Source organism: Camelina sativa, chromosome 9 (assembly GCF_000633955.1).
Source record: "Camelina sativa cultivar DH55 chromosome 9, Cs, whole genome shotgun sequence".
Lineage (NCBI taxonomy): Eukaryota > Viridiplantae > Streptophyta > Magnoliopsida > Brassicales > Brassicaceae > Camelina > Camelina sativa.
The window spans coordinates 13,905,755-13,923,227 of NC_025693.1; the positions used below are offsets into that span (position 1 = coordinate 13,905,755).

At 37.3% G+C, this 17,473-nt stretch overlaps 2 protein-coding genes and 1 pseudogene across 2 annotated transcripts; 2 read left to right on the plus strand and 1 right to left on the minus strand.

Moving 5' to 3' along the window:
* LOC109126420 lies at positions 2,424-4,703 on the plus strand (annotated as a pseudogene).
* Positions 10,369-10,969, plus strand: LOC104715259. Its single transcript, XM_010432680.1, has 2 exons — positions 10,369-10,788; positions 10,865-10,969. The coding sequence occupies exons 1-2, from the start codon at positions 10,369-10,371 to the stop codon at positions 10,967-10,969; spliced, it is 525 nt and encodes a 174-aa protein (XP_010430982.1).
* LOC104715260 lies at positions 14,764-15,610 on the minus strand. Its single transcript, XM_010432681.1, has 3 exons — positions 15,470-15,610; positions 15,178-15,384; positions 14,764-15,027 (listed from the first exon to the last, which is right to left on the minus strand). Exons 1-3 carry the CDS (start codon positions 15,608-15,610, stop codon positions 14,764-14,766), a joined length of 612 nt encoding a protein of 203 aa, XP_010430983.1.

Consider the following 17,473-nt stretch of genomic DNA (forward strand, 5'->3'; position numbering starts at 1 on the left):
TTTAGCTCCATGCCTCATTAAAAACTTCTCCGGTAAACCCATTGGGACAAACCCAGAGTGAGGAATAAGAGTACACTTCCTTGCTTAACGACTTGACCGTCTTCACTCTTGGGTAAGAGTGAAGATTAAGCGGACTGAGTCTTCGGAGTCTTCATGGGGAGGCTGGCTTTGGACGAATGTTCGGACAAATAGGTTGAGCCGCTGCTTGGCCGCCTTTGCTGAGCTCTTGGAACGCGTGGTGGCTCCGGGAAGGATTGTTGGAGCCTTGGCCGCGTCTGAAGAGGTTGCCCTGGTCGCGTCCATTGCGTCTTGGTCAGGCGTCTCGGTCGCGTCCGGCGTGTCTTGGTCTTCTTGGCCGAGGTCGCGTCCTGCGATCACATCAAGTGGGGTCAGGACTTTGTTGACCGATGGGTCAGGATTGTGTGGACCAATGGGGTCAGGATGGTATTAACCGGTGGGGTCAAGATGGTGTTGACTGGTGGGGTCAGGACGTGTTGACGAGTTGCTGTCCTGGTTGCGGAAGACCAGATGGTTGGATGGTGTAAACCGCTGCGATGGTGGTTGGATTAGTTTTGCGGATGAGTGGTGGTGTGTTCAGATTTGAGGACGAATATTTTGTTAGAGAGAGAGAATTATAACATCCCAAACCCAATTTTGGGTGGGTGTCGATCGACACAAAGGAGGGTGTCAATTTAAAAGGCACGAGCAGCCTATTTCGGGGGGTAGTCTTTGGTCGCTTCTAAGAGAGAAGGAGAAAGACAAAGAGAGATTGTGAGTTTGATCCAGAGAGAAAAGGGAGCCTTGAGGAGGGTTAAGAGGAGCAGATGGATCTGTTTTGGTGGTTCTAGGAGCAGAGAAGTAGAGAGAGTTATGGTGCTGTCACTTGGAAGGGAGGAGAAAGGAGATCCATCCTCTTCATGTGTAAGGAGAAGGATGTGATTACTTGGTGGTCGATTAGGAGAGTCAAGGAGGCTTTCTCATGGTTGTTATCCAGGTAAGTCGTGTTGTTTGATGTTTAATCGATTAAGGAGTAGATGGTTGTGAAGGATTATGGTTTTGCGGCAAGAAGGAGCTTGTAGGGAGGCTCGGATCGTGTGATTTCTGGGTTGGTTTCGTTCGATACCATTGTGGTGTCGGTCGACACCAACACCTGCGGATGAACAGCGTGAACTAGTTCGAGAGGGCTACTCCGGGGCAATGTTTGGAGGATGAAACAAAGTCCAATGTTTCTATTGTGGTCTGGTATAGAAAATTTTGTGGTAAAGTTGGGGTGTCGAGCGACACCAAGGTGGTGTCGGTCGACACCAGCATGTTGTTGTGTGTTTGGGTCCTAAGAGGACAGCTGGAGTTCGGTTTGGATGAGGAGTGATTGACAGAAGTGATGCCATGAGTGTCGGTGTGTGTGTTGGTTCGCAAGTGGTGTGATGGGTGACGTTCGACACCAGATGGAGGTGACATTCGACATTAGAGGAGTTGATAGTAAGTTGGAACAATTGTGGGGAGTGTTGTTCGTGGCTGGACGAAATCAAATATTCTAGCCCACCTCTCTTGTTACTCGGTCGCTAGGGGTGGTTGGTTGTGCGACTCAGTAACTAGATGAGGTAGGGTTTGGTATATTTGTGAGAATTTTTATAAGAAGCGATTTCTACGTCGGTTGTCTCGTCGGAATTATGGAATTCTGATGAGATTGTTTTCCATGGATCCTATGTAAGGAATGGGAATTCAGGTACGGTCGTTTCAGCTCTTATGATCGCCAAAGAGAGAGAAAGCTGCTGATGTGGTAATTTTTAACTTTCGTATATGTTGCAGAATAATAGTATATAATTTTAGTGGTATTTTGATTTTTTTTTTTCTTATGTACTATTTTTGAAAAAGGATACTGTAACATGGACGTTTCTCAAAAGTTTATTTAAATGGAATCAAGAGACTGAATAATACAAGAATTTAAAATAGTGTGAAAACATGAATTCAAATAGACAGTCCAAGTTTTTGAAAAAAAAAAGGGAAATACGTTATTGAATAATAGTTGAATTTATTAGAAACTTCATTTTGAAATTCAACAAAAAAATTTTTGTTTTAAATAAGTCTTAATTAGGTTTATTTATCTGTAACTTTATTTTTATGAGACTAAATGAGTAATATATTTTCTTTTTTTCAGAAAAATGTAATACAATTTTGCCAACATCGATCTTATATATGTGTTCTTATGCTTATTAAATATCAGTGCTCATCATTATGAAGCCAAGGACAATATATGAGGTTCATGATATTTAATTTTTTGTATATAAAAAATTTTAGTTGGTAGGCGATTCATTCCAATATATTGTCACATTTATCACATTTTTTATCCAACTTGTGAAAGTTAAATAATTTTTATTTATCTATTTAACACCCACGAATTCATTGTTCCGCCTCACAACAATATGAGCTTGTTTTTGATGATAGGATTGTGGGTTATAGCCTTAGTGGCTGTGAGGATTGGCCATTGGTGGTACCGATGGTCCAATCCTAAATCTAACGGCAAGTTACCTCCGGGATCAATGGGTTTTCCGATCATCGGAGTGACATTCAATTTCTTTAAGCCTCATGGATTCTGCGAGATCAATCCATATCTCAAGAAAAAGGTGTTGAGGTCAGTCTTCAGATTTTACACTCTTTAACTATACACGATAAATATATAAATATATAGATTCTGTATGTGTGTTGTGTGATCGTTTCAGGTATGGGCCTTTGTTTCGGACGAACATTCTTGGTGTAAAAACAATTGTTTCGACGGATAAGGATGTTAACATGGATATTTTACGACAAGAGAACAAGTCGTTCATTTTAAGTTACCCGGATGCTTTAGTAAAGCCACTAGGAAAAGATAGCTTGTTCTTCAAGATAGGAAACATCCACAAGCACATGAAACAAACAACCCTGCATCTTTTGTCCTCCGAGGGTTTGAAGCGGAAGATATTAAAAGATATGGACCGTGTTACACGCGAGCATCTTGTTTCGAAGGCTAGCAAAGGAAGATTTGACGTTAAGGACGCAGTATCAAGTGTAGTCTATCTTTTCTCTTTTATATTTTAGTGTGATAAATTTCAGTTACAATGTTGCATGCTAGTTTCACACTCTTTAAGCCTTTTAAAAAAATATATTTGCAGTTGATTATAGCGCACTTGACACCAAAGATGATAAGTAATCTCAAACCAGAGACTCAAGCAAAGCTTATGGCAAACTTTAAGGCCTTCAGTTTTGATTGGTTTCGATCATCCTATATTATCTCTGCTGGGAGGGGTCTCTATAATACCGTTCGGGTGCGATTTTTTTTATTTATTTTATATTTTTTATTTTTCTTTTTTAGCATTCTCGGGAAGTAACTAACTTATAACACGAAACCAAGGGATATATGATCAGTTGTATATAATATTGTATGAAGGCATGCAGAGAAGGAATCCAAGGGATAAGGGATATCTACACGAGGAGGAAAACATCAAATGAGAAGTACGATGACTTCCTCAACACGGCAATAGAGGACTTAGAGATATCAGGAGGCTTAGTGAATGAAGATGCAATTGTGGCCCTCATCTTTACTCTTTCATGTATCACTCAAGATACCACATCTAAGGCCACTTGCTTGGCTGTGAAATTCCTATCGGAAAACCCAAAAGTTCTCGCAGAGTTAAAGGTATGTCATATATCATACATGCATATGGATCGATAAGCTAGTATATTTTCATCTAAGCATGTGATAGTAGTCGACCATGACATGTAGTCTAGTGTTTGTTGTTAGACAAATAAAAACAAATTACTGATAGTAGTCGTGGTCCTGTTAAGTATGTTCAATATATTTTGCATTTGTATTGAGAATATCTGCTGTATATGAATAATTTGTCAGAGAGAGCAGAAAAGCAGAAAAGAAAAAGATGGTGGGATTACTTGGGAAGAATACAGACACAATATGACTTTCACCAACATGGTAACTTTACTTTACTTAGCTCTAAGGTTAATACATCATTTATCAGATTTACATGGTGCCCCTGTGTTTCTATGACTTTATAGGTTATAAATGAGTCGCTTCGAATAACAAATCTGGATCCTATGATGTTTAGAAAAGCGGTGAAGGATGTGGAAATCAAAGGTAAGTGGTAATTAGTACTCACCAGGCCACTACTAAATTGTATATGGATTAAAAATAAATGAAGTTCAACACATTTGTGGAAATCTTTGTATCCACAGGATACACGATTCCGGAAGGTTGGATAGTGATGATTATACCTACAATGGTTCATTTTGATCCTGAAATCTATGAAAAACCTTTTGTGTTTAATCCTTGGAGGTAGGAGGTATTGTACACTTACTTTAGTGTACATATTTTATGGAAACATATTCTATGCTTTGTTTTCCAAATTAATATCAAAATTCTCTAATTTTCTAGCTCTATCCATTAGTTGCAACATTATATGCATATATTGATGATAATTATGGTGTACAGGGGAAAGAGTTGCGGTCAGGGTCTAAAACTTTTATGGTGTTTGGAACGGGACTTAGACAATGCGCTGGTGCAGAGTTCGCTAGGCTTCAGATTTCAGTTTTCCTTCATCATCTTGTCACCACTTACAATTTCTCGTTATCCCAAGACTGTGAGGTGGTCCGTGTACCTGGTGCCCATCTCCCCAATGGCCATCTCTATAAACATCTCCAAGTGTGCCAAATGATACCGCCTTATCAAATTGTATCATCGCCTTAATAAGGGAGATTTGCTATAATAACCTAGAATTTATTAGAAACAACTAAACTAACCTATCAAGATTTTAAAAGATTTGTAAAGTACATTTTTACCATATTATCCCTCCACATATTATTCATCTTCCTTTTTAACTACATAAATATTGTAAAAATCACATATAAAATATTACATTAAATGTTTAGAATATTATTTAAAAACAAAATTTGAATTAGGAAATATTAGGAAAATGAAACTAATAAAGGAAACAATTTAATAAGTGAATCAAATGATGAAACGTTTGACATAGTCATTCATCTTCAACCTTCAACCATGGATATATCCACTGTTCATCTTCTGCAATTTTAAGTATATCAAAACCATTGGTTAATCTTCTGTTTGTAAATCATTGAAGTGGAAACGGTAAGCTACCTTCTGTTTGTATTAAAAAATTAGTTTGATTATGATTCAGTGTTATATTGCATATTGTATAAGATTTTTAATTAATAAGCTTTCGGTTTGTAGGATTTTTGAATACAATCAATGGTGAATAACAAACGCAACTGTAACCTTAATCTCCAATATTCAACGATCATCGAGATGGAGGTAACTCTTCTAGAAGTTTTATTGATGTGGAATATGAAAAGTTTAATTAGTATGCCATGTTTTGGCTGACTTCGTGAAGACGAGCTCTTCCAAAGTCTGCTTTTTTTGGTAGACTTGGATTTATCATCAAATTTACTATAAGTATATAGATTATCAGCAGATTTACGTAAAAGTTTTCGTATTTTTGGTAGACTTAAAAATATATTTTGTCAGTATTATAGTTAGTATGCGGAGATTCATAGACTTCGGTGAAGTCTTCGCAATGTTGGTAGATTTCAAAAATATATTTTGTCAGACTTATAGTTAGTCTACGGAGATTCATAGACTTCGGTGAAGTCTTTGCATTTTTGGTAGATTTCAAAAATATATTTTGTCAGATTTATAATTAGTCTGCGGAGATTTATAGACTTCGGTGAAGTCTTCACATTGTTGGTAGACTTCTAAAATATATATTGCCAGACTTATAGTTAGTCTGCGGAGATACATATAGACTTCGGTGAAGTCTTCGCATTTTGGGTAGACTTCTTAAATATATTTTGCCAGACTTATAGTTAGTCTGCGGAGATACATATAAACTTCGGTGAAGTCTTCACATTTTTGGTAGACTTCTTAAATATATTTTGTCAAGTTAGTCTGCCGACTTGTAGTTAGTTTGTGGACGGTTTCTTGTGTTTTGGGAGACTTCTAATTTTAATTTTAGCAGACTTGTTTGGTAGTATTTTTTTTCATGCTCCATCATTCTTGATTCACTTTACTAATCAAATTCTCTTATTTAACAGGAAACTAAAGACAATGATGAAACAAGTGGCACCATTGATGAGGGTGGTGAACATGAAGAAAAAAGTGGTATTCTTGATGGATATTGTATATATGAGGAAAAAGTGGTACACTTGATGGATATTGTGTAGATGAGGAAAAAAGTGGCACTCTTGATGGATGTGGTGAAGAGGAAGTCAAAAGTTGTTTACAATACAATGTTTGTCACGAAGAGGTCCAAAGTGGTATAATTGCTGGTTGTGGTGGTGATGAGAAAAAAAGTCTTACATTTGCTGAATTCGACGAAGACGAATATTATTGTCGTTCAATTGATGGTAATGAAGCGTCTTCTTCAGATATGTCTTTTAGTGGGAAGATCGAAAAGCAAATGATTCGAGGTTTAGAAAGTCTAAACACCACGGCACAGACTCTTGAACGTATATGGGTAGGGAAAATATATGATAGTAAGAAAGAGTTGCAGTTTAAGTTACGTATGATCACGATTTTTCAGAATTTTGATTATACAACCATCAAGTCTACGAAAACTTTGCTAGTGCTGAATTGTTATGTCCCTGGTTGTTCTTGGAGGATCCATGCATCAACGATTAGAAGATCTTCTCAGTTTAAGGTACGAAAGTACATAGATATTCATACATGTCCTGTTACTAAAAGGTGTTCTCGTCATCGACAAGCAACATCAAAATGTTTTGGAGAGTTGTATTTGGCAAAATTTGGAAAAATTAGTGTAGGAATAAGACCTATGCATATCATGGATGTGATGAAGGCAATGTATGGTATTGACATTGATTACTGGAAAGAATACAAAGCATTAGTGCATGCACGTGAGATGGTAAGAGGTACATGGGAGAGTGGGTTTGTTGATTTGCCTTCTTATCTGCATAGGATTAAGGCAGCAAATCTAGGTACAATTACCGAACTTGAATGCGATGAAGAAGATAGATTTAAGTATTTATTCATTGCTTTTGGTGCATGTATCAATGGTTTTCAGTTTATAAGAAATGTGATTGTGGTGGATGGGACTCATTTAGAAGGAAAGTTTTTGGGTGTTTTGCTTGTAGCTGTTGGGCAAGATGGAAATGGTAAGATATTCCCCCCTAGCTTTTGGAATTGTAGATTATGAGAATGATGTTGCATGGGCGTGGTTTCTAACTCAGTTACGTACAATATGCCCCAACCATCAAGAGCATGTTTTGATTTCTGATAGACACAAATCGATTGGTAAAACAATTAGCAAGGTGTTTCCATTAGCTCATCGGGGAATATGTACATATCATCTCCATCAAAATCTTCTCAAGAATTACAAAGACAGTAGTTTATTGATCTTGGTAAAAAGAGCCATGAGAGCTTACAGAGTTTCTGAGTTCACTACGATATTCAATGACATTCGAATTCAAAAGCCTGAGCTTGCGACATATTTGGAGAAGATTGATGTTCGTTTGTGGTCTCGAGCAAATTTTCCAGGAAATAGGTATGGTATAATGACAAGCAACATCGCCGAGTCTATGAATAATGTTCTTTTAAATGCGCGTGAATATCCTATTGCTTGTTTATTAGATGAGTTGCGAAAGTTGATTTCGAAGTGGTTTATGAGACGTCGGGAGCGCGCTATGTCACAACCAACTCTGTTCACTCCTAAAGTTGAAAAAACTTTGAAAAAAAGAACTGTTATTGCCAATACTCTTTATGTGCAACACATAGATGCTCATCGTAGCCATGTCAATGGCGGTGAACTTGCTTGTGTCGTTGATCTACAACAGGTGCGTTTTTTTTCTTTTCATAATTCATATATGTTAAAGACTTAATTTCCTAAACTACTTTTTCCACTTGTAATAGATGCGTTGCACTTTTTGTGTTTATAATATTGATAAGATTCCATGTGAACACGCTCTTGCTGCTGCTATGAAGCATCCCAATCTATCCGAAGAAACACTCATATGATAAGCACATGAGAAGCACATGCAAGGGACTGAAGACATTTGTATCACTACAAGAAAACAGGTGATTTACGACTGCACTATTAGTCACTAAATAGTCGCTAAATCATACATTACGACTAATTTACGACTAATATTTGTTGTCGTAAATCGGTAGTCGGTAAGGAAATTCAGTCGTAACATAGTCGGTAAATAGCGACAATATTACGACTATGGCTTGTAGTCGTAAACATAGTCGTAAGTTAGTCGTTACTTGTTACGACTATTGGATTACTATGTTACGACTAGTTTGAAAATAGTTGTGAATTCGTCGTTAAATTATACGACTCCGTGGCTACTATTTAACGACTATTTGACGACTATGTTACGACGACTTTAAGTCAGATTTAATGGCTGGTTTGACGACTATAGTGATTACAATCAAAATTGTTTTGTTTTGTTTTATAAATCCAATTTCTAATCAAACAGAAACCTAAAATTCATATTTTTTAATAACCAAAAGTTCACCACAATAGTAATTTGTTCACCACATTAGCAATTACAAAAAGAGAATCAAAAGTGATCANTGCATTTTTGGTAGATTTCAAAAATATATTTTGTCAGATTTATAATTAGTCTGCGGAGATTTATAGACTTCGGTGAAGTCTTCACATTGTTGGTAGACTTCTAAAATATATATTGCCAGACTTATAGTTAGTCTGCGGAGATACATATAGACTTCGGTGAAGTCTTCGCATTTTGGGTAGACTTCTTAAATATATTTTGCCAGACTTATAGTTAGTCTGCGGAGATACATATAAACTTCGGTGAAGTCTTCACATTTTTGGTAGACTTCTTAAATATATTTTGTCAAGTTAGTCTGCCGACTTGTAGTTAGTTTGTGGACGGTTTCTTGTGTTTTGGGAGACTTCTAATTTTAATTTTAGCAGACTTGTTTGGTAGTATTTTTTTTCATGCTCCATCATTCTTGATTCACTTTACTAATCAAATTCTCTTATTTAACAGGAAACTAAAGACAATGATGAAACAAGTGGCACCATTGATGAGGGTGGTGAACATGAAGAAAAAAGTGGTATTCTTGATGGATATTGTATATATGAGGAAAAAGTGGTACACTTGATGGATATTGTGTAGATGAGGAAAAAAGTGGCACTCTTGATGGATGTGGTGAAGAGGAAGTCAAAAGTTGTTTACAATACAATGTTTGTCACGAAGAGGTCCAAAGTGGTATAATTGCTGGTTGTGGTGGTGATGAGAAAAAAAGTCTTACATTTGCTGAATTCGACGAAGACGAATATTATTGTCGTTCAATTGATGGTAATGAAGCGTCTTCTTCAGATATGTCTTTTAGTGGGAAGATCGAAAAGCAAATGATTCGAGGTTTAGAAAGTCTAAACACCACGGCACAGACTCTTGAACGTATATGGGTAGGGAAAATATATGATAGTAAGAAAGAGTTGCAGTTTAAGTTACGTATGATCACGATTTTTCAGAATTTTGATTATACAACCATCAAGTCTACGAAAACTTTGCTAGTGCTGAATTGTTATGTCCCTGGTTGTTCTTGGAGGATCCATGCATCAACGATTAGAAGATCTTCTCAGTTTAAGGTACGAAAGTACATAGATATTCATACATGTCCTGTTACTAAAAGGTGTTCTCGTCATCGACAAGCAACATCAAAATGTTTTGGAGAGTTGTATTTGGCAAAATTTGGAAAAATTAGTGTAGGAATAAGACCTATGCATATCATGGATGTGATGAAGGCAATGTATGGTATTGACATTGATTACTGGAAAGAATACAAAGCATTAGTGCATGCACGTGAGATGGTAAGAGGTACATGGGAGAGTGGGTTTGTTGATTTGCCTTCTTATCTGCATAGGATTAAGGCAGCAAATCTAGGTACAATTACCGAACTTGAATGCGATGAAGAAGATAGATTTAAGTATTTATTCATTGCTTTTGGTGCATGTATCAATGGTTTTCAGTTTATAAGAAATGTGATTGTGGTGGATGGGACTCATTTAGAAGGAAAGTTTTTGGGTGTTTTGCTTGTAGCTGTTGGGCAAGATGGAAATGGTAAGATATTCCCCCCTAGCTTTTGGAATTGTAGATTATGAGAATGATGTTGCATGGGCGTGGTTTCTAACTCAGTTACGTACAATATGCCCCAACCATCAAGAGCATGTTTTGATTTCTGATAGACACAAATCGATTGGTAAAACAATTAGCAAGGTGTTTCCATTAGCTCATCGGGGAATATGTACATATCATCTCCATCAAAATCTTCTCAAGAATTACAAAGACAGTAGTTTATTGATCTTGGTAAAAAGAGCCATGAGAGCTTACAGAGTTTCTGAGTTCACTACGATATTCAATGACATTCGAATTCAAAAGCCTGAGCTTGCGACATATTTGGAGAAGATTGATGTTCGTTTGTGGTCTCGAGCAAATTTTCCAGGAAATAGGTATGGTATAATGACAAGCAACATCGCCGAGTCTATGAATAATGTTCTTTTAAATGCGCGTGAATATCCTATTGCTTGTTTATTAGATGAGTTGCGAAAGTTGATTTCGAAGTGGTTTATGAGACGTCGGGAGCGCGCTATGTCACAACCAACTCTGTTCACTCCTAAAGTTGAAAAAACTTTGAAAAAAAGAACTGTTATTGCCAATACTCTTTATGTGCAACACATAGATGCTCATCGTAGCCATGTCAATGGCGGTGAACTTGCTTGTGTCGTTGATCTACAACAGGTGCGTTTTTTTTCTTTTCATAATTCATATATGTTAAAGACTTAATTTCCTAAACTACTTTTTCCACTTGTAATAGATGCGTTGCACTTTTTGTGTTTATAATATTGATAAGATTCCATGTGAACACGCTCTTGCTGCTGCTATGAAGCATCCCAATCTATCCGAAGAAACACTCATATGATAAGCACATGAGAAGCACATGCAAGGGACTGAAGACATTTGTATCACTACAAGAAAACAGGTGATTTACGACTGCACTATTAGTCACTAAATAGTCGCTAAATCATACATTACGACTAATTTACGACTAATATTTGTTGTCGTAAATCGGTAGTCGGTAAGGAAATTCAGTCGTAACATAGTCGGTAAATAGCGACAATATTACGACTATGGCTTGTAGTCGTAAACATAGTCGTAAGTTAGTCGTTACTTGTTACGACTATTGGATTACTATGTTACGACTAGTTTGAAAATAGTTGTGAATTCGTCGTTAAATTATACGACTCCGTGGCTACTATTTAACGACTATTTGACGACTATGTTACGACGACTTTAAGTCAGATTTAATGACTGGTTTGACGACTATAGTGATTACAATCAAAATTGTTTTGTTTTGTTTTATAAATCCAATTTCTAATCAAACAGAAACCTAAAATTCATATTTTTTAATAACCAAAAGTTCACCACAATAGTAATTTGTTCACCACATTAGCAATTACAAAAAGAGAACCAAAAGTGATCAATCAAAAACTATGATTGACACATCATCCCAAAGTGACAAGTTCATAATAACCAAAAGAGAATCTAAACCATAATAAGTAGCCGAATAAGTAGCCTAAGAAGTAACCTAAGAAGGAGGTTGTTGTGTTGGAGTGGCGGTGGATGCATCACTTGATTCAGACTCTTGGAATTCGACATAGGCTGGACACATCGTACGGATGAACTTTTCCAAGTGCTCTATCTTCTTCTGTTGCGCAGCCTGAACTTTGGAGTGTTCTGCTTCACGAGCAGCTTGTTCTTCAATTATACGATGAGCTTCCTTCACTTGCTCTTGTAATGCTACAAACGATGACGACTCTCCTCGTTGATAGCTCTTGCCATTGAGAAGATCCTGAAGATGATCCTTGAGGCTTCCAAGTCCAAAAATATTACCTCGTGAATCCTTCTCAGTGGACTTAGAAAAGAAAAAATGAAACTGTTAGTTCTGAAAATGAAAGTTTTGAAGACTCTTTAAATATAGATTGTGAAAATGGTACTTTACCTGAAGAAAGATGGTCGTATAATCATCTGCTGTGAGCTCCTGAGCTCGTGAAGGATCTGACTCGATCTCAGATATCTTAGCTTGTAAGTTTTTCTCATAAGTTGAGAAGATCTTCTCGGCTTTTCAATCGACATACGTACCATCTGGCCTTGTATGTGTCTCTTTGAAAACCTCACCAAGACTCACCGGTCTCCCAAGTTTCTCTGCCTGGAATGTTACAAAAATAAAAAAAAGTTAAGACATAAGTTAAAGTTACAAAAGAAAGGTTAAGACANATGGCGGTGAACTTGCTTGTGTCGTTGATCTACAACAGGTGCGTTTTTTTTCTTTTCATAATTCATATATGTTAAAGACTTAATTTCCTAAACTACTTTTTCCACTTGTAATAGATGCGTTGCACTTTTTGTGTTTATAATATTGATAAGATTCCATGTGAACACGCTCTTGCTGCTGCTATGAAGCATCCCAATCTATCCGAAGAAACACTCATATGATAAGCACATGAGAAGCACATGCAAGGGACTGAAGACATTTGTATCACTACAAGAAAACAGGTGATTTACGACTGCACTATTAGTCACTAAATAGTCGCTAAATCATACATTACGACTAATTTACGACTAATATTTGTTGTCGTAAATCGGTAGTCGGTAAGGAAATTCAGTCGTAACATAGTCGGTAAATAGCGACTATATTACGACTATGGCTTGTAGTCGTAACCATAGTCGTAAGTTAGTCGTTACTAGTTACGACTATTGGATGACTATGTTACGACTAGTTTGAAAATAGTTGTGAATTCGTCGTTAAATTATACGACTCCGTGGCTACTATTTAGCTACTATTTGACGACTATGTTACGACAACTTTAAGTCAGATTTAATGACTGGTTTGACAACTATAGTGATTAAAATCAAAATTGTTTTGTTTTGTTTTATAAATCCAATTTCTAATCAAACAGAAACCTAAAATTCATATTTTTAATAACCAAAAGTTCACCACAATAGTAATTTGTTCACCACATTAGCAATTACAAAAAGAGAACCAAAAGTGATCAATCAAAAACTATGATTGACACATCATCCCAAAGTGACAAGTTCATAATAACCAAAAGAGAATCTAAACCATAATAAGTAGCCGAATAAGTAGCCTAAGAAGTAACCTAAGAAGGAGGTTGTTGTGTTGGAGTGGCGGTGGATGCATCACTTGATTCAGACTCTTGGAATTCGACATAGGCTGGACACATCGTACGGATGAACTTTTCCAAGTGCTCTATCTTCTTCTGTTGCGCAGCCTGAACTTTGGAGTGTTCTGCTTCACGAGCAGCTTGTTCTTCAATTATACGATGAGCTTCCTTCACTTGCTCTTGTAATGCTACAAACGATGACGACTCTCCTCGTTGATAGCTCTTGCCATTGAGAAGATCCTGAAGATGATCCTTGAGGCTTCCAAGTCCAAAAATATTACCTCGTGAATCCTTCTCAGTGGACTTAGAAAAGAAAAAATGAAACTGTTAGTTCTGAAAATGAAAGTTTTGAAGACTCTTTAAATATAGATTGTGAAAATGGTACTTTACCTGAAGAAAGATGGTCGTATAATCATCTGCTGTGAGCTCCTGAGCTCGTGAAGGATCTGACTCGATCTCAGATATCTTAGCTTGTAAGTTTTTCTCATAAGTTGAGAAGATCTTCTCGGCTTTTCAATCGACATACGTACCATCTGGCCTTGTATGTGTCTCTTTGAAAACCTCACCAAGACTCACCGGTCTCCCAAGTTTCTCTGCCTGGAATGTTACAAAAATAAAAAAAAGTTAAGACATAAGTTAAAGTTACAAAAGAAAGGTTAAGACATAAGTTAAAGTTACTCACCAAGCCTTGTTTGACTTGTTGATACGATGTTGGCCCAGATAAATGTGAGTGTGGACCGAGACCATTATGGTCTGACATACGAGCATTGGAATAGATTCGACTCCTTTCTTGTGCTTCTTCAGTATCCCACTGCGCAACCATTGTTTTNCTCGGTTCTGGAGAGAGGACGGTGGTAAAAGTATGACGGTCCGGCACCATAAGTATGGCGTTAAGAGCCCTCAACGTGTCCTTCCGGAGTTCCGGCAACACTGGATCTGACTCATCAAAGTTGTTACCGTGAGAAGNGACTAATATTTGTTGTCGTAAATCGGTAGTCGGTAAGGAAATTCAGTCGTAACATAGTCGGTAAATNATCGATCGAACCGGAGGGTTGTTCTGAGCTGGAGATCTTGCAGAATCATGCAAAGGATTCGATCTCANACATAGTCGTAAGTTAGTCGTTACTTGTTACGACTATTGGATTACTATGTTACGACTAGTTTGAAAATAGTTGTGAATTCGTCGTTAAATTATACGACTCCGTGGCTACTATTTAACGACTATTTGACGACTATGTTACGACGACTTTAAGTCAGATTTAATGACTGGTTTGACGACTATAGTGATTACAATCAAAATTGTTTTGTTTTGTTTTATAAATCCAATTTCTAATCAAACAGAAACCTAAAATTCATATTTTTTAATAACCAAAAGTTCACCACAATAGTAATTTGTTCACCACATTAGCAATTACAAAAAGAGAATCAAAAGTGATCAATCAAAAACTATGATTGACACATCATCCCAAAGTGACAAGTTCATAATAACCAAAAGAGAATCTAAACCATAATAAGTAGCCTAAGAAGTAACCTAAGAAGGAGGTTGTTGTGTTGGAGTGGCGGTGGATGCATCACTTGATTCAGACTCTTGGAATTCGACATAGGCCGGACACATCGTACGGATGAACTTTTCCAAGTGCTCTATCTTCTTCTGTTGCGCAGCCTGAACTTTGGAGTGTTCTGCTTCACGAGCAGTTTGTTCTTCAATTATACGATGAGCTTCCTTCACTTGCTCTTGTAATGCTACAAACGATGAAGACTCTCCTCGTTGATAGCTCTTGCCATTGAGAAGATCCTAAAGATGATCCTTGAGGCTTCCAAGTCCAAAAATATTACCTCGTGAATCCTTCTCAGTGGACTTAGAAAAGAAAAAATGAAACTGTTAGTTCTGAAAATGAAAGTTTTGAAGACTCTTTAAATATAGATTGTGAAAATGGTACTTTACCTGAAGAAAGATGGTCGTATAATCTTCTGCTGTGAGCTCCTGAGCTCGTGAAGGATCTGACTCGATCTCAGATATCTTAGCTTGTAAGTTTTTCTCATAAGTTGAGAAGATCTTCTCGGCTTTTCGATCGACATACGTACCATCTGGCCTTGTATGTGTCTCTTTGAAAACCTCACCAAGACTCACCGGTCTCCCAAGTTTCTCTTCCTGGAATGTTACAAAAAAAAAAAAAAGTTAAGACATAAGTTAAAGTTACAAAAGAAAGGTTAAGACATAAGTTAAAGTTACTCACCAAGCCTTGTTTGACTTGTTGATACGATGTTGGCCCAGATAAATGCGAGTGTGGACCGAGACCATTACGGTCTGACATACGAGCATTGGAATAGATTTGACTCCTTTCTTGTGCTTCTTCAGTATCCCACTGCGCAACCATTGTTTTCTAGAGTTCACCCTCGATCCATTTAGGTTGCACTCGACTAGTCCTAACGTCGCTTACCATGTTCTTCATCCGGCGTTGACATATCTCATAGAAAAAATGTTGCACTGTCCCTGTAATCAATGGATCCCAAGTGTGTGTTTTCTAGGAAAAAGAAAATAGAATTAAGTTAGTGATAAGCAACAATTAAAACCTATCTATAAATGATATATGACAGAAAAATATACCGCAAACTCAAGGAAGTATCTTTCTCTTCTATCCGGAGGCACACATGACCAATTGTAGAATGGACCATCAAATTTGTTTGTAAAAACCTTTGTAATCTTCCGCACCAGTTGTGATCTGGCATTCCGAGTAAACCTCATAACATAAGAATCAAGTCAGACTCGTGAATGACAAACACAATAAACAATAGTTCATGTACTTACAATAAACAATAGTTCATGTACTCACAATAAACAATAGTTCATGACAAAACACATATATACTCTTCTAGTTAACTAAATGATGAGAGACTTGGGAATGAAAAATACAATAAACAATAGTTCATGTACTCACAATAAACAATAGTTCATGTACTCACAATAAACAATAGTTCATGACAAAACACATATACTCTTCTAGTTACTACTAAATGATGAGAGACTTGGGAATGACAAACACAATAAACAATAGTTCATGTACTCGACAAAACAATAAACAATAGTACTCGACAAAACAATAAACAATAGTGATGTTGTGTGTCATCTAAAATCAACGAAGTCATCGACTCTAATCTAGAAAACAAACTCTAATCTAGAAGAAAACATATGAAAACATGTTATGAGCTGGAGATTTATACGTGTTTACATACCAAGTCGTGTTAGGCTTCGGTTCCGGAGAGAGGACGGTGGTAAAAGTATGACGGTCCGGCACCATAAGTATGGCGTTAAGAGCCCTCAACGTGTCCTCCCGGAGTTCCGGCAACACTGGATCTGACTCATCAAAGTTGTTACCGTGAGAAGAAGGATGACTTTGAGCTGGAGAGTTCTGAGCTGCAGATCTCGCAGAATCATGCAATGGATTCGATCGAACCGGAGGATTGTTCTGAGCTGGAGATCTTTCAGAATCATGCAAAGGATTCGATCTCACCGGAGGATTGTTCTGAACTTCTGGTAATGACCGAGTTGGTTGGTCATCAACGCTTCGATTCACGGAGTTCTGAAATAGAGTCTGTGGTGGTGGATAGTTTCTGACCTGCAGTGCGGCTGACGTCGAAAGTTGGGGGGAAACACGGACTGGTACTTGTGGCGTCTGAGGCGTAGGATTTTGAGCCGCCGGCGTGAAGTTGTATTGAGGCGGTAATGGGTTGACTCTTCTCACCTTCGACGGAGGGTTAGAGCCACCGACTCTGAGAGTAGCGTTGGCAACAACATTCCTCTTTCGTCCAGGCTTCTTAAGAGGACGCATCGTGAGAATTGGCAGGAGGAAGACGAAGGATGGTGAGAAATAAGATTGAGAGATTAGGGTTTCGGCGATTGAGAGAGAATTTGGCAGAAGAAAGATGAAGGATGGTGAGAAATGAGAGATTAGGGTTGAAAAATTAGGGTTATCTTGTTTGTTAGGGTGATGGGCTGGACCGCGTAAATGGATTCCCGGGTTTAATTAACCCAAAATGTTTTAAACTTAGTCGCTTATTAGTCGCGGATCAGTTGGTGCAAAATATTTTAAACAATTGGGCTTGTTTTGGAGTCCAAAATCTGGTCCAAAATCTAGTCCAAGACGTAATAACAATTTTTATGAATTTAGTCACTTTTTTGTCGCCAATCAGTAGCCAACATTAATTTTATAAAAAACATATAATTTAATTTACTTTACATA